This window comes from Pelodiscus sinensis, chromosome 19 (assembly GCF_049634645.1).
Source record: "Pelodiscus sinensis isolate JC-2024 chromosome 19, ASM4963464v1, whole genome shotgun sequence".
Lineage (NCBI taxonomy): Eukaryota > Metazoa > Chordata > Testudines > Trionychidae > Pelodiscus > Pelodiscus sinensis.
The window spans coordinates 7,086-33,241 of NC_134729.1; the positions used below are offsets into that span (position 1 = coordinate 7,086).

The 26,156-nt window shown below is 64.5% G+C and overlaps 1 protein-coding gene across 1 annotated transcript; it reads left to right on the forward strand.

The window, feature by feature from the left end:
* The first annotated feature begins 445 nt into the window (after window positions 1-445).
* Window positions 446-25,873, forward strand: LOC142818891 (uncharacterized). Its single transcript, XM_075901591.1, has 23 exons — window positions 446-482; window positions 2,499-2,597; window positions 3,221-3,328; window positions 3,830-3,883; window positions 4,857-4,910; window positions 5,819-5,872; window positions 6,234-6,287; window positions 6,451-6,558; window positions 8,227-8,280; window positions 8,492-8,545; window positions 9,315-9,476; window positions 9,562-9,669; window positions 11,522-11,629; window positions 11,905-11,958; window positions 12,330-12,437; window positions 13,091-13,144; window positions 14,774-14,881; window positions 15,174-15,227; window positions 15,686-15,793; window positions 16,303-16,591; window positions 17,410-17,597; window positions 18,595-18,837; window positions 25,269-25,873. Exons 3-23 carry the CDS (start codon window positions 3,278-3,280, stop codon window positions 25,413-25,415), a joined length of 2,214 nt encoding a protein of 737 aa, XP_075757706.1. The 5' UTR covers window positions 446-482; window positions 2,499-2,597; window positions 3,221-3,277; the 3' UTR covers window positions 25,416-25,873.
* Window positions 25,874-26,156: the final 283 nt, after the last annotated feature.

Genomic DNA, 26,156 nt, shown 5'->3' on the forward strand with positions numbered 1-26,156 from the left:
CACACAGGGCGCCCCCCCTCTAGGGCACACAGGGCAGCCCCCCCTCCAGGGCACACAGGGCAGCCCCCCCCCCAGGGCACACAGGGCGCCCCCCCCCAGGGCACACAGGGCGGCCCCCCCCTCCAGGGCACACAGGGCGGCTCCCCCCTCCAGGGCACACAGGGCGCCCCCCCCCCCCCCAGGGCACACAGGGCGGCTCCCCCCTCCAGGGCACACAGAGCGCCCCCCCCCTCCAGGGCACACAGGGCGGCCCCCCCCCCGGGCACACAGGGCAGCCCCCCCCCCAGGGCACACAGGGCGCCCCCCCCCCCTCCAGGGCACACAGGGCGGCCCCCCCCGCCCCAGGGCACACAGGGCGGGCCCTTGCCAGTCGCTCTCTTGTCCACGAGTTTCCCTGTTGGAGTCTAACCGCCTTGTCCCCCGTCTTGCCTCTGTAGGGCGTCCCCGGTGAAGCTGGCACCCCAGGACTCGTGGGTCCCAGGGTAAGTACCCATCATGCTCCGGGGCGCTGAGCGGACAGCTCGGCAGCTGGGTTATTGTTGTTTGTTAGGCAGCACCAAGGCACCTGTCATGGGCCCGGAGTCCCGGCGCGAGGTGCTGTGTGGTATTTATTAGATATATTACGGTAATGCCAGAGAACCCCGGTCATGAATCGGGACACTGTTGTGCTAGGTGCTGTACATTATTATTGCTACTTCTTATGTGTATTACGGTATCGCTTGGGAACCCCAGTCGTGGGACAAGGCGCTATTAGTTACTAGGTGTATTACGGTAGTGCATAGGCGCACTGGTGACAGCTCTGCACTGCACTGGACGCTGCACGTCTGTTACTAGGTGTATTACGGTGGTGCCCAGATGCACTAGTGACGGCCCTGCACTGCGCTGGACACTGCATGGCTGTTACTAGGTGTATTACAGTAGTGCCCAGATGCACTAGTGACGGCCCTGCACTGCGCTGGACACCGCATGGCTGTTACTAGGTGTATTACGGTAGTGTCCAGATGCACTAGTGACGGCCCTGCACTGCGCTGGACACCGCATGGCTGTTACTAGGTGTATTACGGTAGTGTCCAGATGCACTAGTGACGGCCCTGCACTGCGCTGGACACTGCACGGCTGTTACTAGGTTTATTACAATAGTGTCCAGATGCACTAGTGACGGCCCTGCACTGCGCTGGACACTGCATGGCTGTTACTAGGTGTATTACAGTAGTGTCCAGATGCACTAGTGACGGCCCTGCACTGCGCTGGACACTGCATGGCTGTTACTAGGTGTATTACGGTAGTGCCCAGATGCACTAGTGACGGCCCTGCACTGCGCTGGACACTGCACGTCTGTTACTAGGTGTATTACGGTAGTGCCCAGATGCACTAGTGACGGCCCTGCACTGCGCTGGACACTGCATGGCTGTTACTAGGTGTATTACGGTAGTGTCCAGATGCACTAGTGACGGCCCTGCACTGCGCTGGACACTGCATGGCTGTTACTAGGTGTATTACGGTAGTGCCCAGATGCACTAGTGACGGCCCTGCACTGCGCTGGACACTGCACGGCTGTTACTAGGTGTATTACGGTAGTGCCCAGATGCACTAGTGACGGCCCTGCACTGCGCTGGACACTGCATGGCTGTTACTAGGTGTATTACGGTAGTGCCCAGATGCACTAGTGACAGCCCTGCACTGCGCTGGACACTGCATGGCTGTTACTAGGTGTATTACGGTAGTGTCCAGATGCACTAGTGACGGCCCTGCACTGCGCTGGACACTGCATGGCTGTTACTAGGTGTATTACGGTAGTGCCCAGATGCACTAGTGACGGCCCTGCACTGCGCTGGACACTGCACGGCTGTTACTAGGTGTATTACGGTAGTGCCCAGATGCACTAGTGACGGCCCTGCACTGCGCTGGACACTGCATGGCTGTTACTAGGTGTATTACGGTAGTGCCCAGATGCACTAGTGACGGCCCTGCACTGCGCTGGACACTGCATGGCTGTTACTAGGTGTATTACGGTAGTGTCCAGATGCACTAGTGACGGCCCTGCACTGCGCTGGACACTGCACGGCTGTTACTAGGTGTATTACGGTAGTACCCAGATGCACTAGTGACGGCCCTGCACTGCGCTGGACACTGCATGGCTGTTACTAGGTGTATTACGGTAGTACCCAGATGCACTAGTGACGGCCCTGCACTGCGCTGGACACTGCACGGCTGTTACTAGGTGTATTACCTGTGGGCGCCCTGTTGAACCCCCATTATTTCTACAGCACCTTCCAGGTGATCGCAGGGTGTCTAATGGGCAGCTGCTAGAGAACATGCACCCGGCGCTGATATGCAGCCACCTCTGGGGTGGGATGTGGCAGCCGCCCGCTACAGCGTGGCAGCCCCGAGCCACCCTGTCGCAATGGGGCACGATACCAGGATGCACCATGTGATCAAACCGCCCCGGCCAGGCCCCAGCTGTGACGTCTCCCTGATGGTGTCTCTTTCCCCGCCAGGGCGAACGTGGCTTCCCAGGTGAACGTGGCTCTGCGGGGTCTCAAGGTCTGCAGGGCCCTCGAGGGCTACCCGGGACGCCTGGTACCGACGGACCCAAGGTAGGTCCCCGTGTGTCACCCGCGGCTGGGTCACCGTGAAGCTTTCGGCACCTGCTGCTGCCTCCCGCTGGGAGAGCTGGTCCTTGGCTCCGGCTTCCCACTGTCCCCGGCTGGCATCCTCTGTGAGTCCGACCCTGAGAGGGGCCAGGAAAAGTAACTCAGCAGCTGCAGGCCTTGTGGGCATCGTGTGTGAAAAGGCCCCAAAGGGACGGACCCTGAGGCAGCCGACCTGCCCTTTGTGGGAACGTGCCCCCGCGGTTTGCCTGGGACTCACCCGGCCTCGCTCACTTGCTGGGCCAGCCTCCGCCCCCAGGCGGCTCTCCCCACCCAGCCCTCCCTCTGGCTGCGCTTACAGCCGCAGGTGGGTCTGGCTCTTCCCCAGCCCAGCCGGAGGGAAAGGCCCCGGCTCGGCCGCTGGAATTCCACAGGGAGTCGGCGTTGTGACCCCCGGCCTTTCCCGCGTCGCTGGCGGGGAGGGCGTCCCGCGAGAGCCAGAGGGTCCCGGCGTGAGACGTGGAGAATCACCGTGCTCGCCCCCCAGCCGAGCGATGGGGGACAGCAGCTCCCTCCACGTCTGGACACACTGGGCCGCGCGGTGACAGAGTTGTGCTTCTCCGCTCTAGGGTGCGACTGGTCCGGCCGGCCCCAACGGGGCCCAAGGTCCCCCCGGTCTGCAGGGGATGCCGGGCGAGAGGGGAGCAGCTGGCATCGGCGGACCCAAGGGAGACCGGGTGAGTGGCGCCTTCCACGGGGTCAGGCGTTGCACAGGGCACCAAGGTGGGGCTGGGCCCGGCGGGCGAGAGCCAGGGAGGCCATCGCGGGCTCCGTAGACACGGGGAGCTGGCCCATGGCTCCAGGGAGCGGCAGGGGGATTGGCAAGGGGGGACCCGCACAGCACGGACTGGATCTGCCTCCAGGACGTCGACCATGCAGAGAGCTCAGCCCGCAGGCCGGAGGACACGAGATCGGCTGCGGGATCCCTCTGCCATCCCCGGCCGGGCAGGGACCTGGGTCTCTGGGGGCTGTGACACACGGGAAGAGGAGGATCTGAGGTCCCCACAGCAGCTGCCAATCAAGCCGTGCAAGCCGCCGCTGGGTCTCGCCCTGGATTCTGGGATCTTTGCTGCCTGCTCCGGGGCGCGATGGGGGCGGGGCTCACAGGCCACCATTGCCCTGCGATGGGTCAGCCACCCGGCTGGCTGGGGACTAACGTCTCTGACCTCCTCCCCCAGGGCGACATCGGTGAGAAAGGCCCGGAGGGAGCTCCCGGCAAGGACGGCGGAAGAGTGAGTAGAGCGGAAAGCGGTCGCGGGGACTGAGTTAACGTGCAATAGCCCGGCCGCCTGCCTGGCCTGCTACAGGAGCAGGGGGCCCCGGGGAGAGACGCTGCAGGGTGGAAACTACAACTAGGTGGAGACCAGCAGAGCACTACAAGCATCAGGGGACGAGCTGTCTTGGTCAGGCATCGGATCAGTGCAGTGCAACAACTGTCAAAGAGCTGTAGCCTTCAGGCAGGGCTGTTGCAGGGAGCTTACAGGCCAAGCGCTGATTAGCAATGAGAAAGCCGTAGCAGTCTGGCTGTAGCAGCGTAGCCGGCAGAGGGTGATAGCAGTCTGGCTGTAGTAGCGTAGCTGGCAGAAGGTCATAGCAGTCTGACTGTAGCAGTCTGATTGTAGCAGCATGGCTGGCAGAGAGCTGTAGCAGTGTAGCTGGCAGAAGGTTGTAGCAGTCTGACTGTACTAGTGGTTGCAGCAGTATAGCGGGCAGAGGGCTGTAGCAATCTGGCTGTAGCAGCATAGCAGGCAGAGGGCTGTAGCAGTCTGACTGTAGCAGTCTGATTGTAGCAGCATGGCTGGCAGAGGGCTGTAGCAGTCTGGCTGTAGCAGTGTAGCTGGCAGAAGGTTGTAGCAGTCTGACTGTACCAGTGGTTGTAGCAGCATAGCAGGCAGAGGGCTGTAGCAGTCTGGCTGTAGCGGCATAGCCGGCAGAAGGTTGCAACAGTCTGACTGTACTAGTGGTTGCAGCAGTATAGCGGGCAGAGGGCTGTTGCAGTGGAAATGTCAGGCTGTAGCTGGGAGGCAGTCCGGCTGTAGCAGGTGGAGGGTTTCAGACCGATCCCTAGGGCTTTGGGACACGGCGCCCTGTGCCCCGGGAGCTCTGAGTCCCGGCTCGGATCCTAACCCACCCCCAGGCTCCCGCTCACACAACCAGCAGCTGCTTCTCACGGCCACCTGCTCACCCTCCTCTCCCTCTTCCTAGGGTCTGACAGGTCCCATTGGCCCCCCTGGCCCTGCTGGCCCCAACGGCGAGAAGGTAAGAACCCAGGAGCCCTGCGTGACGCCTGGCTGGGAGCGGGGGGGCTCGGCGTTGCTCACACTCCAGGGCAGGCAGATGCCCCAGCTGGGAAGGTCAGCTGGGTTGTGGGAGGGGCCTTGGCATGTGGGCGGGGCGTCAGGCCATAAGCTGAGCCAATGCAAGGGGGGGCTGCGTGCTGGGGGTGGGGGAGGAGTCCAGACACTCGAATGTGGGAGGGATATGGGGGAGCGAGTCACCTGGGAAAGCCGGAGCGGGCTGGGGGAGGTGGGTCTTGGAGCTGGGGGAGGGGCTTGAGACTGTGGGTGGAGCTTGAAACCTGGGCGTGGCTTCGAGGGCTGGACGGCGGACAGAGGTGAGGTGCTGGCAGGGGGAAGGGCTCAGTGCTGGGGGCCTGGGGGGCAGGGGCGCCGGGTGCACGCTGGGGTCTAGCGGGAGGAGGCAGCACCAGCGCTGCAGAGTTTGGGTGGCGGAGCGGAGGGTGCAGGCGGGGGTGCCCCGTTCGTTTGCAGGGAGGGGGTTTTCCCCCTTGTGGGGGTGACGGTGGGCGGGAGCGTTGTCCCCTCCTCCCTGGGGAAGGGGCAGGACAGTCACACCCTCCCCGCAGCCAGGCCTTGTCGGCTGGGACCTCACCCGGCCCTGCCCCACGTGCGGGGGCCGCGCAGGACGCTAGCGAGGGCTGCACTCCGCTTTCTGCGCCACGGGAGCTGGGAGGAGCCGCTGCCCCCCCGGTTCCCCCGGTGCCCAGCGGCTGGCAACGGCCACTGCTCAGAAATCCCCCGGGGCACTGTGGCCAGACGCAGGCTCGGAGCACCCCGGGGCGGCCGGACGAGGCTGGAGCGAGTCCCGGGCGCTCCACAGCCTGGCCAGCCGCAGCCTCCAGCTCTTCCCTCTTTCTTCCTGCCTAGGGCGAGTTGGGTCCCCCCGGCCCATCTGGTGCTGCCGGCACCCGCGGCGCCCCGGTAAGTGTGATGCCCGAAGGTGAGCGGGAGCGGAGGGTCCAGGCTGGATCGCAGCGACCGAGGGCTCCGGCCTTGGCTCGTTAAGACCCAGCCCTGTGTCCCCCTCAAGCCGGACACCCCCCAGGGGAGTTGGCCAGCTGCCCCGCTGCGGAGAGGTGGGGATCACAGCCAGCGCCCCGCTCCCGGAGCGAGGCTGGGGGGGCCCTTCAGAGTCAGGCGCACCCCAAGTGGGGGAGGGGTCCCAGTGAGCTGGGGGAGGCGCGGGGGATCCTGAAATGGACGAGCGCAGGCCCATGGAGCGTGTGGCCCAGGCGGGGTGGTTCCTGCGTGCGCCCCCGTCTCACCCAGCCGTGTGTTCCAGGGCGATCGTGGGGAGCCAGGTGCCCCGGGCCCTGCTGGATTTGCTGGACCTCCCGTGAGTAGCTGCGGCTGCGGAGCTTCGTGCTCCGGGTTCCCAACCCCCCCCCCCCCCCCGACGTGCATGTTCCTGAAGAGACGAGGGGGCCATGTGCCCCGCCCTGGGCACCTGGCTCCCGGGTCACCGCTCACCCGGCTGCTTTCGCTCTTCTCCGACGCAGGGCGCTGACGGCCAGCCCGGCACGAAAGGCGAACAGGGAGAATCCGGCCAGAAGGGAGACGCTGGGGCCCCAGGTCCACAGGGACCTTCCGGCGCGCCTGGCCCACAGGTGGGTAAAGCAACGTCCCGATCCCCCCCCCTGCTGGGAAAGCAGCCTGGAGAGGGGACTGGCCAGAGAGGAAGTGGGGGGGAGCTGGCCAGAGAGGAAGTGGGGGGGAGCTGGCCAGAGAGGAAGTGGGGGGGGGAGCTGGCCAGAGAGGAACGGGGGAGGGGATGGGACTGGCCAGGGAGGAACAAGGGGGCTGGCCAGAGAGGAAGGGGGGAGGGGATGGGACTGGCCAGAGAGGAAGGGGTGAGGGGATGGGGCTGGCTAGGGAGGAGCAAGGGGGCTGGCCAGGGAGGAAGGGGGGAGGGGATGGGGCTGGCCAGGGAGGAAGGGGGGAGGGGATGGGGCTGGCCAGAGAGGAACGGGGGAGGGGATGGGGCTGGCCAGAGAGGAAGGGGGGAGGGGATGGGACTGGCCAGAGAGGAAGGGGTGAGGGGATGGGGCTGTCCAGGGAGGAGCAAGGGGGCTGGCCAGGGAGGAAGGGGGGAGGGGATGGGGCTGGCCAGGGAGGAAGGGGGGAGGGGATGGGGCTGGCCAGGGAGGAGCAAGGGGGCTGGCCAGAGAGGAACGGGGGAGGGGATGGGGCTGGCCAGGGAGGAAGGGGGGAGGGGATGGGGCTGGCCAGGGAGGAAGGGGGGAGGGGATGGGGCTGGCCAGAGAGGAAGGGGGGAGGGGGGAGGGGATGGGGCTGGCCAGAGAGGAAGGGGGGAGGGGATGGGGCTGGCCAGGGAGGAAGGGGGGAGGGGGGAGGGGATGGGGCTGGCCAGAGAGGAAGGGGTGAGGGGATGGGGCTGGCCAGGGAGGAAGGGGGGAGGGGATGGGGCTGGCCAGTGGGGAACAGGCCTGGGGAATAGGAGCCCAAGAAAGGCCCCAGGTTTTGCTGGTCACTGGCCATTTGCTGTGGGGCAGACCCGGGCTCTGGACCAGAAGCGCGAGTGTGGGTCCGGCCCCTCCCTCTGGGCGCAGGACTCGCCAGCCCCTCGCCCCTGCCCAGCCCCCGCAGTGCAGGAGGGATTTCGGGGACCCCGGGCCGGCGGTGACACCGGGGCAGGCCCTGGGCGTTTCGGGGGCTGCGCTGACTTACCCCAGCGGGCGGGAGCCCAGCGCCCCCACACCCCGATTGGCCCTTTCCTGGGGGAGGGGTTTGGACCAAACCCCCAGGGCCGGCCCAGGAGCGGGGCAGATTCCTGCCAATGGCCCCTCGGCGGCAGCGCCCTTCCGGGGTGGCCAAGCCCGCGCTGCCCCGCGGGGAGGTGCAGGGAGACCGAGTCGGCTCCGCGGCCTGAGCTGGGAGCCAGCTGCTTTCAGCTCCGTGGCGAGCGCCTCCTGGGGTCCCGGCCACGGACGCTCACCCGGGGACAGGGCAGCTGCTCCCTTGCCACCCCCCCGAGGAGCTTGGCGGGCGGGAAGAGGCCCCCTCCCCCTAAGCCAGGGCCAGGGTCCCTCCCTGCCGCCCCGGGGCATGTCCCGCATGAAGTGCCCCGTGGGGAAGGGCGCCCTGTAGGGGGCATGGCCCGTAGAGCCGCAGGCGGGGACATTAGGGTCGGGGGGGGCTGGCCGCCGTAAGACAAACCCCCGCCCATTGGCACCAAGGACCAGTCCCGCTGCCCAGCCCAGCGGCCGAGTTCCTGGGGCCCCTGCGGGTGTAACCGGCTTCTCTCTCCTTCTCAGGGGCCCACGGGTGTGACTGGCCCCAAGGGAGCCCGAGGGGCACAGGGACCACCGGTAAGTACCGGGCAGGGGCTCCGTGGGGCCGGGGGGATGAGCCAGGGCTGCTCGTGGAGCGTCAGCGCCGTGCTGGCCGGAGGGCAGGGCACCCCTCCTTGGAAGGGGCCCAGGGGAAGGGGCCCAGGCTGTGCTGGTGCCAGCCTGGGCTCTGGGGGCACCCCCCGTCGCTCGCGGCCCGCTCTGCTCACCCGTTTCTCTCCTCACGCAGGGAGTCACCGGATTCCCCGGCTCTGCAGGACGTGTCGGCCCCCCCGGCCCTAACGTACGTTCAGCGGCGTCCGCGGCAGGGCTGCTCTCTGGGCTCTGGCAGGCCAGCCCCCCCGTGGGCTTGTCCCTCCGCAGCGCTTCCTGCCCCGTCCTCGGAGCAGCCGGCACCGGCCACGGCCGGGGAGCTGGCCCTAGGCCGGCTGCCCCGCGCTCCTGGCGTGTCCTCGCTGCCCAGGGCTCCGAGGGACCAGAGAACGGAGCCTCCAGCCAGACGCGCTGCCCACGTTCCTTACGGATGAGCCAGGGAGCTCCGGCCCTGGCCCCATTTTCCGTAGCTCGGATTCCCCCCAAACAAATTTCTGCTGGGACCAGGAGGCAGCAAAGAGGGCAGCTCCTCCAGCGCCCAGCGGTCCAGGGGCCGGGACTCCGCAGATCCCCACGTGGTTCCCGGCAGTGCGGTCTGGGCGGTGCTGAGGGGCGGGGCATAGTCTGGGCGGCCCGGCCCCGCCTCCTCCACCCAGGGTCCCCCCCCACCTTTCCCGGGACCTGGCGGGTCTGCCCCCTCCCTGGGGCGACCCACTGAGCTTTGTCTAAGGGAACCAGGTGCCACGTGTGAAGTAGCCGCGGGGCCGTCGGTCTGGGGCGGGGGGAGGTGGGGGGGCTAGTGAGCGCCTTGCGGCGAGTCGTTGGCACAGGCGGCGTCTCGGGGGCCCGGACGGCCCCTGGCACCGAACTGCTCGGCCGTGAGGCATTGGGAGAGAATTGCCTGGGCCCGGGTAGAGGAACGTCCCCGTTCTCAACCAGCCCTTGTGCGTCTCCTCTAGGGTAACCCCGGCCCGCCTGGCCCGCCAGGTGCTTCTGGTAAAGATGGTCCCAAGGGTGCTCGTGGTGACGGGGGCCCTCCAGGCCGTGCTGGTGACCCTGGGCTCCAAGGCCCTGCCGGGGCCCCTGGCGAGAAGGGAGAGTCCGGGGAAGACGGCCCGCCGGTGAGTTCACCTGCCCGTTGCCGGGCTTTGGCTGCACGTTAGTCGTGAAGCCGCTGCTGGGTTTTACCCCGGGTCTGTTTTCCAGGGGCCCGACGGGCCGCCCGGTCCTCAGGGCTTGGCAGGCCAGCGAGGGATCGTCGGTCTCCCCGGCCAGCGCGGCGAGAGAGGCTTCCCGGGGCTGCCCGGCCCATCCGTAAGTAGCTTTACCCCGGAGGCCAAACCCAGCCCCCGGGCCCCGGCGCTGAAGGGCCTTGCACGGCCAGCGAGCGGGCTGGGGCAGACCCGGGGCCTGGGCTCTTATCTCGCTGCCCTGGGGCACCTGCCTTGAAAAGGTGTCACGTTGGAAGGGAGGAGCATCGAGTCCAGTCCTCCAGGGGTTGCCTAGAGAGGCCTCGCATGAGCAGCTGCTGGCAGGACCAATCAGGGCCCAGGAGGCCGTAATAAAAGGGGGAGCCGGGTTTGCTGGGGCCAGTTCTGGTGAAGCCAGGACAGTGAAACGGTCACAGCCTTAACCCTAAGACACGCCCCCCGCTCCGGCGACTAGCCTGGGTGACGTTCGCCTGCTCTCTGTGACGGGGCTTTGCCGCCTGGGGGGTAGCGGGAGTTCAGCATCACTGTGTTTCCTGGAAACCTCCAGCAAGACTCTTCTGCAGGGCCCCGGGCTGAGGCCGAGCCCTCGTGAGCACAGAGGATGCTGCCAGACATCTGTCTAGCCAGAGAGACAGGGAGGTTGAACGTGAAACGCCTGGAGCCATTCCTGGCGCCCGAGTCAAAAGCCCATGGACGAGGGGGATAAGACAGACACATGGAGATCAGAGGGAATTTGAACCAAAGGACCCTTTTTGGGACAGTGTAGTTTAAAACAGTTCACCATTGCTAAGGCAGGGAATTCAGCGTTAAGGTCCCACAAACGTCCTTAACTCTGCCCTGCTTCCCCACCCCCTTGCAAATCATGGAGATTCCAGGCTGGGCTATGGCCTGGGGACGACAGCGGCTGAAACACCCCGTGCAAAGGGACAGCACGACATTTGCACGACTAGTCCCATTGCGGGGCGTGCGAGTAATTGGAAGGGCCGTGTGCGTTCGTCAGGGAGCTCAGCAATGCCTGGGCCTGGCGCTGCAGCACAGGTGTCCGTGGCTTCGTGGAGGACAGACCCAGCAGTGCTGGGCAGGGCTGGGGCCCAGCCTCGGTTTGCCAAAGGGCGCGTGATGAGTCCCCGCTCTGTTCCCTCCCTCTGGGGCTCCTGGCGTTGGCCGCTGCTGGCAGACGGGGCCCTTTGGCCTGACCCAGAGGGACTTCTGTTCACGTGCTTCCAAAGCTCCCCGGCTTTTAGCTGCCTGGGGGTCACCATTACGGTCCTAGGCCCCCATTCTCCAGCGCCTGGCGCCTCGTGCGACACGGAGCAGCCGCACCGTGCACCCCGCTTGCCGGCCCGGTGCCGCTGACGTCACTGCAGCACCGCCCAGTCCTCTCGCCCCCGGGGGCTGATGAGGGAGGTGCTGAGAAGCCCTGGAGGGGTTAGCACAGCCCAGGGGCTGGCCTGTGTGAAAGTCCGTCGCCCGCCCAGGCGCCGCGGGAAGGCCAGTTGCTCCCCCGCTGACAATGCGTTTTCCAGGCCGGAGCCAGCCCTGACCCATCTCTGGCGGGGGTGGGGCGCTGGGCGTTCGGCGGGAAACGTCAAACGTTGGCAGTCGAAAGCAGACGACTTTCATGAACAAACCTGTGGCCAAAGGCCCCGTGCGGTGTCCAGAAACCGCCTTGCCGGCCTGGCTCCGAGCAGCCCCCCGCAGAGCCCTTCGCGCGCCAGGCGGCGACCAAACCGTCAGACCCTCCCCGGGAAGGAGCCGTTATGTCGGCCGTCGGCTCCCCCCGGCGACCCTGCTGCAGCACCCAGCCCTGCGGGCAGGGGAACGTTTCTCTCGCCGAGTCGGGCCCGAGGCGGTGGGCTCGGCGGGGGAACGCCCAGGACCCCGCAGGGCGAGCGGCTGAGCAGAGGCGGCCCGTGTACCGCGTGGAAATCAGCCCCCGGGATTTTCCGTTTCAGGGTGAGCCTGGCAAACAAGGAGCCCCCGGAGGTGCCGGCGACAGAGGCCCCCCTGGGCCCGTGGGCCCCCCCGGTCTGACTGGGCCGTCTGGTGAACCTGGGCGCGAGGTGAGCACCCAGCGCAACGCGGCAGGCCAGCAGCCTGGACACGAGGGGAGGCGGGTCGGCCGTGGGCGCCTCCTCTCAGCCTCAGCCCGTGCCCATGGCGGTGGCTGGAGATCGGCGCGTGCGGACTCGATTCCTGGCGTCACCCAGACCCGCCTCCGCCAGGGAGAGCCGGGAACGTGGCCTCTCTGGTTCTCGCCCGGGAAGCTTTGTTCCTCCAGCTCCTTTGCCGGGTCTGCCACCTCCAGGCCTAACTCCCCTCCTCTCCTCCCTCCCAGGGCACCCCCGGATCGGACGGCCCCCCCGGCAGAGATGGGTCCGCTGGCGTGAAGGTGAGCTGGGGGCCCCCACACTCATCTCCGTTCTCCGGACGCAGGGTCCCGGGTTTGGGGGTCTCAGAGGCTGCTGCTCTCGGTGGCTCGTTCCCTTCCGGCCTGGCCGTGCCGTGTGGCTGCCGGGCGCAGGGTCAGATGGAGGCCATGCCTAGCACCCCGGCTTGCTCCTGTCTGCGCTTGGCCGGTGGCTGAATGACCCCCCAGGCCGCATCGTGCAGCGCTGGGGGCTTCGTGCTCCTGTCCAAACCTGGCCTGGGTGCTTGGCCGCTCCGTCCCGGCAGAGCGCAGGCCAGAGATGCCCCGGGGGAGGGAGCGGTGCACAGCCGGGAGCGTGGCCGACCCTAACCGCCGTGTCTGTCTCCTGGCAGGGCGATCGTGGCGAGACTGGTGCTGTCGGCTCCCCGGGTGCTCCTGGCCCTCCTGGCTCCCCGGGCCCTGTCGGTCCAACGGGCAAACAGGGAGACAGAGGAGATTCTGTAAGTGCCCCTCCGGGGCGAGTCGTCTCCCAGGGAGGGCAGGGCGCTGGCTGTTTGAGAGTCGACCCGAGGGTTCGGGATTCAGGGTGGGGGAGGGAACCAGCGCGGTGCGGGCGGAGAGCTGAGCGCTCGGAGACGCTGCCGTGTGTTCGGAGCCCTTCCCGCCAGTGCCCCGGCGAGGTATCGATGTCCGAGAGCAGCGGTGGGCCGGCGCTGCTGTCAGGAGGGAGCATGGAGGTCGGGGGCGGGCGGGGGCTGGTTTCAGCCCCAGAGACCCAGCCGGCCTGTCCCACTTCCCCGCCCACTCGTGCGGCTAGTCGGCCCGGCCCAGGCGGGACTCGGTCAGTCCAGACGTACCGTCCGGGGAGCGAACACTGGACTCCGGCTCGGGCCCAGCTGAGCGAGGCCACGGCCGGGAGCTGGCGCTGGACACACGCACCGGGGAGGAATCCACCCGACACACTAGCCCGGGCCGGGAGAGCCCGACGGGGCGTTTCCCTCAGGGCCTCTGGGGGAGTCCCGGGGCGCGTCGGGCAGGACTCAGCCCGGCTGCTCTGGTGCGGGAGGCCGGGAATGGGCTCAGCCCTTTGGCCGGAGCCGCGGCAGCCCCTCGGCGCGGGTGGCTCGTCTAACCCGCCTGTGTCTTGTTCCAGGGCGCTCAAGGCCCCATGGGCCCCTCCGGCCCTGCAGGCGCACGCGGCATGCCGGTAAGTGCCCTCGGCCCGGTGCCCAGCGTGTCCGGGGGCTCCCGTCTGCTCCCCGGGGGGGTCTGTTCCAGCGTGGTGCTGGGGAACCGGGGCTGGACGGGCACTGCGCCCGCTGCGTGGGACGCCCTGCGGTGTGTTTGTGTGTGCCCTCGCCGTGTGCCAGGCCTGCCGGGCCGGGTCACACCCTGCCGTGTGTTGTGTGCAGTGTGTTGTGTGCCAGGCCTGCCGGGGCGGGTCACACCCTGCCGTGTGTTGTGTGCAGTGTGTTGTGTGCCGGGCCGGGTCACACCCTGCCATGTGTTGTGTGCAGTGTGGTGTGTGCCAGAGCGGGTCACACCCTGCCGTGTGTTGTGTGCAGTGTGTTGTGTGCCGGGCCGGATCACACCCTGCCGTGTGTTGTGTGCAGTGTGGTGTGTGCCAGAGCGGGTCACACCCTGCCGTGTGTTGTGTGCAGTGTGGTGTGTGCCAGAGCGGGTCACACCCTGCCGTGTGTTGTGTGCAGTGTGTTGTGTGCCGGGCCGGATCACACCCTGCCGTGTGTTGTGTGCAGTGTGGTGTGTGCCAGAGCGGGTCACACCCTGCCGTGTGTTGTGTGCAGTGTGGTGTGTGCCAGAGCGGGTCACACCCTGCCGTGTGTTGTGTGCAGTGTGGTGTGTGCCAGAGCGGGTCACTCCCTGCCGTGTGTTGTGTGCAGTGCGGTGTGTGCCAGAGCGGGTCACTCCCTGCCGTGTGTTGTGTGCAGTGCGGTGTATGCCAGAGCGGGTCACACCCTGCCGTGTGTTGTGTGCAGTGCGGTGTGTGCCAGAGCGGGTCACTCCCTGCCGTGTGTTGTGTGCAGTGTGTTGTGTGCCGGGCCGGATCACACCCTGCTGTGTGTTGTGTGAAGTGTGGTGTGTGCCAGAGTGGGTCACACCCTGCCGTGTGTTGTGTGCAGTGTGGTGTGTGCCAGAGCGGGTCACACCCTGCCGTGTGTTGTGTGCAGTGTGGTGTGTGCCAGAGCGGGTCACTCCCTGCCATGTGTTGTGTGCAGTGTGGTGTGTGCCAGAGCGGGTCACTCCCTGCCGTGTGTTGTGTGCAGTGCGGTGTGTGCCAGAGCGGGTCACTCCCTGCCGTGTGTTGTGTGCAGTGCGGTGTATGCCAGAGCGGGTCACACCCTGCCGTGTGTTGTGTGCAGTGTGGTGTGTGCCAGAGCGGGTCACACCCTGCCGTGTGTTGTGTGCAGTGTGGTGTGTGCCAGAGCGGGTCACACCCTGCTGTGTGTTGTGTGAAGTGTGGTGTGTGCCAGAGTGGGTCACTCCCTGCCGTGTGTTGTGTGCAGTGTGGTGTATGCCAGAGCGGGTCACTCCCTGCCGTGTGTTGTGTGCAGTGTGGTGTGTGCCAGAGCGGGTCACACCCTGCCGTGTGTTGTGTGCAGTGTGGTGTGTGCCAGAGCGGGTCACACCCTGCCGTGTGTTGTGTGCAGTGTGGTGTGTGCCAGAGCGGGTCACACCCTGCCGTGTGTTGTGTGCAGTGCGGTGTGTGCCAGAGCGGGTCACTCCCTGCCGTGTGTTGTGCGCCCTCGCCGAGCGCCGTGCCCGCCGGGCTGGACCACACCCTGCGCCCGGCTAACCGCTCTTCTCTCCTGGCCAGGGGCCGCAGGGGCCGCGCGGGGACAAGGGCGAGGCCGGCGAGGCCGGCGAGCGAGGGCTGAAGGGTCACCGCGGCTTCACTGGGCTGCAGGGTCTTCCTGGGCCTCCCGTAAGTTTGCACCTCGGCAGGGGACTCGGCCCAGGCCATGCCGCGCGGGGGAGGGGAGCGGGGGGCTCTGGGCTCAGCGGGACCCCCTGGAATGGGACTTACCAGCCCCCATGGTGGCCGTGCCGCAGCCCCTGGCCTTGGGCCTCTCTTGGCCAGGCCTTGCGTGGAACTGGGCTGCTCATGCCTCGGCCCCCGGCCTGGGGGACCCCCTGTGTGGCCGGGGTCCCCCTCCCCGCTGGAAGCTGCCCAGATGCTGAGAGACGACCCCGTGGTTCTGTTTCCACCCCCTTAGGGTTCATCTGGAGATCAAGGAGCTACCGGCCCTTCTGGCCCGTCTGGCCCCAGGGTAAGTCCAGTGTCCGGCCCGCGGGAGGGTAGCGCAGGGGGCGCGAGGAGTCGCGCACTCGGCCGAGCCGAGCAAAGTGCGAAAGATCCATCCACAGGACCCCGGGTTCTAGTCCCATCCAGCTTCAAGCACAGGAAACTCAAGGGAGACTTTCGTAAGCTGGGCAAAGGCGTTTGTGCTTCCAGTGTAAGCGATTTGCACACACACACGCCCTCTGCTGTTCTGTGTGTCATGGTCCCCGTAGCGCTGGCAGCTGGAGGAGATTCTCCTTAGCATGTGCACCGAGGTCAGTCTCTGCCAGCCATGCAGTCGGGTTCTCCGTGGCCATGGCAGAGGGAGCGGGGGAGTCGCCTGGGTGCCCTGTCCATTATGTTAGGACTTCGCCCGGCTGCCCTTTGAGTGCGCACTTGATCCTTGCACGGCCTGGCTCTCACCGCCTCCTTGTGACTCTCTCCTAGGGCCCCCCAGGCCCCGTGGGCCCCTCTGGCAAAGACGGTTCTAACGGCATGCCTGGTCCCATTGGTCCTCCCGGGCCTCGCGGCCGTAGTGGCGAAACTGGACCTGCTGTAAGTACCGGGCCCCTCGAGAGCCGCCGGCCCCGTGCGCCACCACCGGCGTGGCCCGTCCTGCGGAGCCGCGGCAGGGCCTTACTCACCTGGGCGCCATCATCCCGGGCCTGCTCCAATCTCCCCAATCCACCCTGAGCAGGTCGATCAGCCTGTTCTGCCCCGAGTGGCTCCAGCACCCCGCTGCACCCCAGGCGGCTCTATTTCCGCCTTTTCCCGCAGTCACTCCCGCCTGCCCCCGCAACGCTCTTCCCCCGCCGTCTCTCCCCTCAGCGGCTCCGTTACCCTCCCCTGCTCCCCAGTGGCTCTATCACCCAAGTCCGCCCCCCGCGACTCCCTCGCGCTGGCTGTCCCGGTGAAATCTCCTGGCCGAGGAGCAGCAGGAGACGGTCAATCCGTTAGTCAGCTTGGGGGGGTCTGGTGAGTGGGGGTGCAAAAGGGAATCGCAGCAGCAAGGAGCTTGGCTCCGAGTTCGAAACGAAGCTCTTGTCTTTCCCCTCCCGCTGCAGGGCCCCCCTGGAAACCCTGGCCCCCCTGGACCACCCGGCCCCCCAGGCCCTGGCATCGACATGTCGGCCTTCGCCGGGCTGGGCCAGGTGGAGAAAGGCCCTGACCCCATGCGCTACATGCGAGCGGACGAGGCCGCCAGCGACCTGCGGCAGCACGACGCCGAGGTGGACGCCACGCTGAAATCCCTCAACAGCCAGATCGAAAGCATCCGCAGCCCCGAGGGCTCCAGGAAGAACCCGGCCCGGACCTGCCGGGACCTGCAGCTCTGCCACCCCGAGTGGAAGAGCGGTGAGTGGTGGGCCCGGCTCTCCCAGGCCTCGGCTTCTCGTGGGCATGGCTCCACTGCCGACCCCGCGCCCGTCTGCACGCGCCCCCCTGCTCCTCCGCCGGCGCTCTGCCCCACAGCTGCTCTCCAGCGCCTGCTCACGCGCCCCCCTGTTCCTCCACCAGCGCTCCGCCCCACGGCTCCTTTCCAGCACCCGCCCGCGCGCCCCCCTGCTCCTCCGCCGGCGCTCTGCCCCACAGCTGCTCTCCAGCGCCTGCTCACGCGCCCCCGTTCCTCCACCAGCGCTCCGCCCCACGGCTCCTTTCCAGCACCCGCCCGCGCGCCCCCCTGCTCCTCTGCCGGCGCTCTGCCCCACGGCTCTTCTCCAGCGCCCGCCCGTGCGCCCCCCTGCTCCTCCGCTGGCACTCTGCCCCACGGCTCTTCTCCAGCACCTGCTCGCGCGCCCCCCTGCTCCTCCGCCGGCGCTCTGCCCCACGGCTCTTCTCCAGCGCCCGCCCGCGCGCCCCCCTGCTCCTCCGCTGGCGCTCTACCCCACGGCTCTTCTCCAGCACCTGCTCGCGCGCCCCCCTGCTCCTCCACCGGCGCTCCGCCCCACGGCTCCTCTCCAGCTCCCACCCACTGCTCCCGCCCTGGGATTCCCCCTGCCAATGCTGGTGCACCTCACACTGACCTGCCACCTGCCTGCTGTCCTATTCCTGCTGTGCATGCCCCGTATTCCTGACCTAGCCCATCCTCTGCTCCCCCGCCCGACACACCACCCGCCAGTCCTGCACCCACCAGCGCGCGGCGCCGCTAACCTCTGCGCGTTCCACCACTGCAGGCGACTACTGGATCGACCCCAACCAGGGCTGCACCCTGGACGCCATGAAGGTTTTCTGTAACATGGAGACGGGCGAAACGTGCGTCTATCCCAACCCGTCCAGCGTGCCCAGGAAGAACTGGTGGACCAGCAAGACCAAGGACAAGAAGCACATTTGGTTTGGAGAGACCATCAATGGCGGCTTCCACGTACGTGGCTGGGGTTGATGTGTCAAAGGAACAGGCCGTTGGCCTCTCGGGGGCGTTCGGGCGCGCTGGCTCCTATTCCGAGGGGGAGCCCTTTTCTTCCCCGCGAGAGCCAGCTCAGTTTGTTTAGCAGCACCAACGCGAGTGGCGATCTGCGTGCTGAGCACCTGCCCTCTGGACATCACGCGTCTGTGCCATGGCGCTGTGTGGGTGCCCCATAAACGTAACCCCCTCCGCCGTCCTCGGGGTCTGAAAATACAGGCTCAAGACTCAAGCGGCTTTTCCATTGCATGCGAACCTGCATGGACTGACCCCTCCCCCCCCCACACACACACACAAAGGAGGAAAAACATGCAGCAAATCTGAACGTCTGTGCATTGCGCACATGCTGATGTAACCAGCCACACGGCCCCGGGGAAGGGGGGAGCCGTGTCGGCAGCAGCGCGAAAGCGGCAAAGGAAATCCTGCTCCTTCCATGCCGCGCCCGCGCTGCAGCAGGCCAGTTAGCGGAACAGGAAAAGGCAGATTACTAAAGGCATGGCCGGGTGCTAGGCACCTAAAGCCCTTGGACAGTCTGGTGCTTTATGCCCAAAGGAGGCAAGAGGGATCTGCGCTATTAGGGAGGGAGCCCTTGGCGAGGGGAATGTTTGTGGCAACATGCTGCGTGGCCATGGCGCGGCTGAGAACTCGCACGTCCCTATTCCAGCACTTTCCCGTCTCGTTCAGACCCGCTGCACCGTGGCTTCTCCATGCTTCACTTTCAGGTGCCTTTGGCCTCTAGCGCGCGGGGCATCACGATTTAGAACGTGTTAACTGCTGCCAGTTCATGCCAATGGTCTGAATCTCCGCATAACCGGCTGGGCTTTCGCAGGTGCCCAGGAACGGGGGTACCCAGGCCAGTGGGAAGGACGGTGTCTTGGACATAGCTGAGGGTGCCTTTACCTGCCACGCGAGCCCCTGGCTACCCGGCCTTGCTAACCCTCTTGGTCTCCCCTTCCAGTTCAGCTATGGAGATGACAACCTCGCCCCTAATACTGCCAACATCCAGATGACCTTCCTGCGCCTCCTGTCCACCGAAGGCTCCCAGAACATAACCTACCACTGCAAGAACAGCATCGCCTACATGGACGAGGCGGCTGGCAACCTGAAGAAAGCCATCCTGATCCAGGGAGCCAACGACGTCGAGATCAGGGCCGAGGGCAACAGCCGCTTCACATACAGCGCCCTGGCGGATGGCTGCACGGTAAGCCGCGTCTCCTGCGGGGCAGCTGCAAAGGGCTCGCGAGCCATCGTGCGCTCAGCTGCTGGGCCAGTGGGTGTCAGTGCCCCGGTTCATGGGGCAATTGCGGCCCTGGGGATTGTTTAGGAGCAAAATTTTCAAGCACGGCGATTTGGTGCACTTGTTTGGCGGAGACTGAGCTGGGGGCTCAGTGTAAATCCACCTACACACAGCAAGGGACATGCAGGGTGGGCTCTTTTGGCGGGATGTGAAATCCTCCCTAGTGCCAAGCGACGGGGGGACGTTGTTTGGGGCGAGGGGCACAACTCCACCAGCACAACTCCCCCTCCTCGCAGCGTAAATCCACCTACACCTGGGTCTGCTCCTCCCCCTCCTCGCAGCGTAAATCCACCTACACCTGGGTCTGCTCCTCCCCCTCCTCGCAGCGTAAATCCACCTACACCTGGGTCTGCTCCTCCCCCTCCTCGCAGCGTAAATCCACCTACACCTGGGTCTGCTCCTCCCCCTCCTCGCAGCGTAAATCCACCTACACCTGGGTCTGCTCCTCCCCCGCCTCGCAGCGTAAATCCACCTACACCTGGGTCTGCTCCTCCCCCTCCTCGCAGCGTAAATCCACCTACACCTGGGTCTGCTCCTCCCCCTCCTCGCAGTGTAAATCCACCTACACCGGGGTCTGCTCCTCCCCCTCCTCGCAGCGTAAATCCACCTACACCTGGGTCTGCTCCTCCCCCTCCTCGCAGCGTAAATCCACCTACACCTGGGTCTGCTCCTCCCCCTCCTCGCAGTGTAAATCCACCTACACCTGGGTCTGCTCCTCCCCCGCCTCGCAGCGTAAATCCACCTACACCTGGGTCTGCTCCTCCCCCTCCTCGCAGCGTAAATCCACCTACACCTGGGTCTGCTCCTCCCCCGCCTCGCAGCGTAAATCCACCTACACCTGGGTCTGCTCCTCCCCCTCCTCGCAGCGTAAATCCACCTACACCTGGGTCTGCTCCTCCCCCTCCTCGCAGCGTAAATCCACCTACACCGGGGTCTGCTCCTCCCCCTCCTCGCAGCGTAAATCCACCTACACCTGGGTCTGCTCCTCCCCCTCCTCGCAGCGTAAATCCACCTACACCTGGGTCTGCTCCTCCCCCTCCTCGCAGTGTAAATCCACCTACACCTGGGTCTGCTCCTCCCCCTCCTCTCAGTGTAAATCCACCTACACCTGGGTCTGCTCCTCCCCATCCTCGCAGTGTAAATCCACCTACACCTGGGTCTGCTCCTCCCCCTCCTCGCAGCGTAAATCCACCTACACCTGGGTCTGCTCCTCCCCCTCCTCGCAGTGTAAATCCACCTACACCTGGGTCTGCTCCTCCCCCTCCTCGCAGTGTAAATCCACCTACACCTGGGTCTGCTCCTCCCCCTCCTCGCAGGGTAAATCCACCTACACCTGGGTCTGCTCCTCCCCCTCCTCGCAGCGTAAATCCACCTACACCTGGGTCTGCTCCTCCCCCTCCTCGCAGCGTAAATCCACCTACACCTGGGTCTGCTCCTCCCCCTCCTCGCAGCGTAAATCCACCTACACCTGGGTCTGCTCCTCCCCCTCCTCGCAGTGTAAATCCACCTACACCTGGGTCTGCTCCTCCCCCTCCTCGCAGTGTAAATCCACCTACACCTGAGTCTGCTCCTCCCCCTCCTCGCAGCGTAAATCCACCTACACCTGGGTCTGCTCCTCCCCCTCCTCGCAGCGTAAATCCACCTATACCTGGGTCTGCTCCTCCCCCTCCTCGCAGTGTAAATCCACCTACACCTGAGTCTGCTCCTCCCCCTCCTCGCAGCGTAAATCCACCTACACCGGGGTCTGCTCCTCCCCCTCCTCGCAGCGTAAATCCACCTACACCTGGGTCTGCTCCTCCCCCTCCTCGCAGCGTAAATCCACCTACACCTGGGTCTGCTCCTCCCCCTCCTCGCAGCGTAAATCCACCTACACCTGGGTCTGCTCCTCCCCCTCCTCGCAGTGTAAATCCACCTACACCTGGGTCTGCTCCTCCCCCTCCTCGCAGCGTAAATCCACCTACACCTGGGTCTGCTCCTCCCCCTCCTCGCAGTGTAAATCCACCTACACCTGGGTCTGCTCCTCCCCCTCCTCGCAGCGTAAATCCACCTACACCTGGGTCTGCTCCTCCCCCTCCTCGCAGTGTAAATCCACTTACACCTGGGTCTGCTCCTCCCCCTCCTCGCAGCGTAAATCCACCTACACCGGGGTCTGCTCCTCCCCCTCCTCGCAGTGTAAATCCACTTACACCTGGGTCTGCTCCTTCCCCTCCTCGCAGTGTAAATCCACCTACACCTGGGTCTGCTCCTCCCCCTCCTCGCAGCGTAAATCCACCTACACCTGGGTCTGCTCCTCCCCCTCCTCGCAGCGTAAATCCACCTACACCTGGGTCTGCTCCTCCCCCTCCTCTCAGCGTAAATCCACCTACACCTGGGTCTGCTCCTCCCCCTCCTCGCAGTGTAAATCCACCTACACCTGGGTCTGCTCCTCCCCCTCCTCGCAGTGTAAATCCACCTACACCTGGGTCTGCTCCTCCCCCTCCTCGCAGCGTAAATCCACCTACACCTGGGTCTGCTCCTCCCCCTCCTCGCAGCGTAAATCCACCTACACCTGGGTCTGCTCCTCCCCCTCCTCGCAGCGTAAATCCACCTATACCTGGGTCTGCTCCTCCCCCTCCTCGCAGTGTAAATCCACCTACACCTGGGTCTGCTCCTCCCCCTCCTCGCAGTGTAAATCCACCTACACCGGGGTCTGCTCCTCCCCCTCCTCGCAGTGTAAATCCACCTACACCTGGGTCTGCTCCTCCCCCTCCTCGCAGCGTAAATCCACCTATACCTGGGTCTGCTCCTCCCCCTCCTCGCAGTGTAAATCCACCTACACCGGGGTCTGCTCCTCCCCCTCCTCGCAGTGTAAATCCACCTACACCTGGGTCTGCTCCTCCCCCTCCTCGCAGCGTAAATCCACCTACACCTGGGTCTGCTCCTTCCCCTCCTCGCAGTGTAAATCCACCTACACCTGGGTCTGCTCCTCCCCCTCCTCGCAGTGTAAATCCACCTACACCGGGGTCTGCTCCTCCCCCTCCTCGCAGCGTAAATCCACCTACACCTGGGTCTGCTCCTCCCCCTCCTCGCAGTGTAAATCCACCTACACCGGGGTCTGCTCCTCCCCCTCCTCGCAGTGTAAATCCACCTATACCTGGGTCTGCTCCTCCCCCTCCTCGCAGTGTAAATCCACCTACACCTGGGTCTGCTCCTCCCCCTCCTCGCAGTGTAAATCCACCTACACCTGGGTCTGCTCCTCCCCCTCCTCGCAGTGTAAATCCACCTACACCTGGGTCTGCTCCTCCCCCTCCTCGCAGCGTAAATCCACCTACACCTGGGTCTGCTCCTCCCCCTCCTCGCAGTGTAAATCCACCTACACCTGGGTCTGCTCCTCCCCCTCCTCGCAGCGTAAATCCACCTACACCTGGGTCTGCTCCTTCCCCTCCTCGCAGTGTAAATCCACCTACACCTGGGTCTGCTCCTCCCCCTCCTCGCAGTGTAAATCCACCTATACCTGGGTCTGCTCCTCCCCCTCCTCGCAGCGTAAATCCACCTATACCTGGGTCTGCTCCTCCCCCTCCTCGCAGCGTAAATCCACCTACACCTGGGTCTGCTCCTCCCCCTCCTCGCAGTGTAAATCCACCTACACCTGGGTCTGCTCCTCCCCCTCCTCGCAGCGTAAATCCACCTACACCTGGGTCTGCTCCTCCCCCTCCTCGCAGTGTAAATCCACCTACACCTGGGTCTGCTCCTCCCCCTCCTCGCAGTGTAAATCCACCTACACCTGGGTCTGCTCCTCCCCCTCCTCGCAGTGTAAATCCACCTACACCTGGGTCTGCTCCTTCCCCTCCTCTCAGTGTAAATCCACCTACACCTGGGTCTGCTCCTCCCCCTCCTCGCAGCGTAAATCCACCTACACCTGGGTCTGCTCCTCCCCCTCCTCGCAGTGTAAATCCACCTACACCTGGGTCTGCTCCTCCCCCTCCTCGCAGCGTAAATCCACCTACACCTGGGTCTGCTCCTCCCCCTCCTCGCAGCGTAAATCCACCTACACCTGGGTCTGCTCCTCCCCCTCCTCGCAGCGTAAATCCACCTACACCTGGGTCTGCTCCTCCCCCTCCTCTCAGTGTAAATCCACCTACACCTGGGTCTGCTCCTCCCCCTCCTCGCAGCGTAAATCCACCTACACCTGGGTCTGCTCCTCCCCCTCCTCGCAGTGTAAATCCACCTACACCGGGGTCTGCTCCTCCCCCTCCTCGCAGTGTAAATCCACCTACACCGGTCTGCTCCTCCCCCTCCTCGCAGTGTAAATCCACCTACACCTGGGTCTGCTCCTCCCCCTCCTCGCAGTGTAAATCCACCTACACCTGGGTCTGCTCCTCCCCCTCCTCGCAGTGTAAATCCACCTATACCTGGGTCTGCTCCTCCCCCTCCTCGCAGCGTAAATCCACCTACACCGGGGTCTGCTCCTCCCCCTCCTCGCAGCGTAAATCCACCTACACCTGGGTCTGCTCCTCCCCCTCCTCGCAGCGTAAATCCACCTATACCTGGGTCTGCTCCTCCCCCTCCTCGCAGCGTAAATCCACCTACACCTGGGTCTGCTCCTTCCCCTCCTCGCAGTGTAAATCCACCTACACCTGGGTCTGCTCCTCCCCCTCCTCGCAGTGTAAATCCACCTACACCTGGGTCTGCTCCTCCCCCTCCTCGCAGTGTAAATCCACCTACACCTGGGTCTGCTCCTCCCCCTCCTCGCAGTGTAAATCCACCTACACCTGGGTCTGCTCCTCCCCCTCCTCGCAGTGTAAATCCACCTACACCGGGGTCTGCTCCTCCCCCTCCTCGCAGTGTAAATCCACCTACACCTGGGTCTGCTCCTCCCCCTCCTCGCAGCGTAAATCCACCTACACCTGGGTCTGCTCCTCCCCCTCCTCGCAGCGTAAATCCACCTACACCGGGGTCTGCTCCTCCCCCTCCTCGCAGTGTAAATCCACCTACACCGGGGTCTGCTCCTCCCCCTCCTCGCAGTGTAAATCCACCTACACCGGGGTCTGCTCCTCCCCCTCCTCGCAGCGTAAATCCACCTACACCGGGGTCTGCTCCTCCCCCTCCTCGCAGTGTAAATCCACCTACACCTGGGTCTGCTCCTCCCCCTCCTCGCAGTGTAAATCCACCTACACCGGGGTCTGCTCCTCCCCCTCCTCGCAGCGTAAATCCACCTACACCTGGGTCTGCTCCTCCCCCTCCTCGCAGTGTAAATCCACCTACACCGGGGTCTGCTCCTCCCCCTCCTCGCAGTATAAATCCACCTACACCTGGGTCTGCTCCTCCCCCTCCTCGCAGTGTAAATCCACCTACACCTGGGTCTGCTCCTCCCCCTCCTCGCAGTGTAAATCCACTTACACCTGGGTCTGCTCCTCCCCCTCCTCGCAGTGTAAATCCACCTACACCGGTCTGCTCCTCCCCCTCCTCGCAGCGTAAATCCACCTACACCTGGGTCTGCTCCTCCCCCTCCTCGCAGTGTAAATCCACCTACACCTGGGTCTGCTCCTCCCCCTCCTCGCAGTGTAAATCCACCTACACCTGGGTCTGCTCCTCCCCCTCCTCGCAGTGTAAATCCACCTACACCTGGGTCTGCTCCTCCCCCTCCTCGCAGTGTAAATCCACCTACACCGGTCTGCTCCTCCCCCTCCTCTCAGTGTAAATCCACCTACACCTGGGTCTGCTCCTCCCCCTCCTCGCAGCGTAAATCCACCTACACCTGGGTCTGCTCCTCCCCCTCCTCGCAGTGTAAATCCACCTACACCTGGGTCTGCTCCTCCCCCTCCTCGCAGCGTAAATCCACCTACACCTGGGTCTGCTCCTCCCCCTCCTCTCAGTGTAAATCCACCTACACCGGGGTCTGCTCCTCCCCCTCCTCGCAGTGTAAATCCACCTGGGGAGGGGGGGGTGTCTGCTCCTCCTTCCTTTGTGTAAATCCACCTGGGGGGGGGGTCTGCTTCTCCCCCTCCTCGCAGTGTAAATCCATCTACACTGGGGGTCTGCTCCTCCCCCTCCCAGCATATGCACCTCCTGGCCCCCCCCAAAGCTGGAGCCCCCTCCTGCACCCCCAAGCTCCAGCCTCAGCCTACACTCGTCACATGATTGTGGGTCACAGCATTTCACGAGGAACCAGCGTTTGGAAATGGCTGCTCTATGGCCCCTCCTGGCCATGGGGCTGTCTACGCGAATGCCGGCGTAGCGACCCCGAGAACGTGGGTGTACCATTCCAACCCGCCCAGACAGCGAATCCGCTCCTGAGCCAGTGTTGATGGCGGTCGCAGTGTCTAGTAATCCCTGGTGTGGTTTTCTCTCCCCAGAAACACACTGGCAAATGGGGCAAGACCGTCATTGAATACCGATCGCAGAAGACCTCGCGCCTGCCCATCACTGATATTGCACCTATGGACATTGGTGGAGCCGAGCAGGAGTTTGGTGTTGACGTTGGGCCAGTCTGCTTCTTGTAAAAACGACTTCTTTTAAACCCAGTCCGATTCCATTAAAAAAACCAAACCAACCCACCCCCCCCAAGGACCTGCGTACTTTCCAATCACTTGTATGACTTCTGCACTGAACGGGTGACTCGCTCCCCACATTGCCAAACAGCCACACGCTTACATTTTGGACTATTGGCTAGTTCTAAAGCCATCACTGGGCAGACTGCGAAATAAAAATCAGTGTTATTTATTTATTGTCTTCCTGTAAGACCGCTTGTTGGGTCAGGTGGAGGTGGGAATCTAACTGGCAGGTGTGACGGCCCCTCCTTACAAAACGGATGTCCCAGTACAGGTATAACCAATCTTTCTCCCCCCGTGTTTATCATCAGCAGGAGTACTGTGTAAAATACAACAAAAATGGTGCTATTATTGTAAAACAAGTCTGTATTTTTTAACATCAATTGATATAAAAAATTTGTTGGAAAGTACACATTGATCTGAGCTTTGTTTATTTTTTTTTCTATGTATAGGAATTTCTAGCATTCTACCACTTCCTCTTCACTTCATCCCTTTCTCGGTTTGTTATAACCTTATTTTTTTTCCAAACCAAGACAAAGGAAGTTTTAGGGTCCAATCTCAAACTTCCCTGGTTTTAAGCTACCTCACACAAAAAAAATTAAAAAATAAAAAAAAAGGAAAAAAGGAAAAAAAATCTTGAAACTGACCACGAAAGCAGACAGAGCAGCCGTGCAATTTCTGTAAAGGAAATCA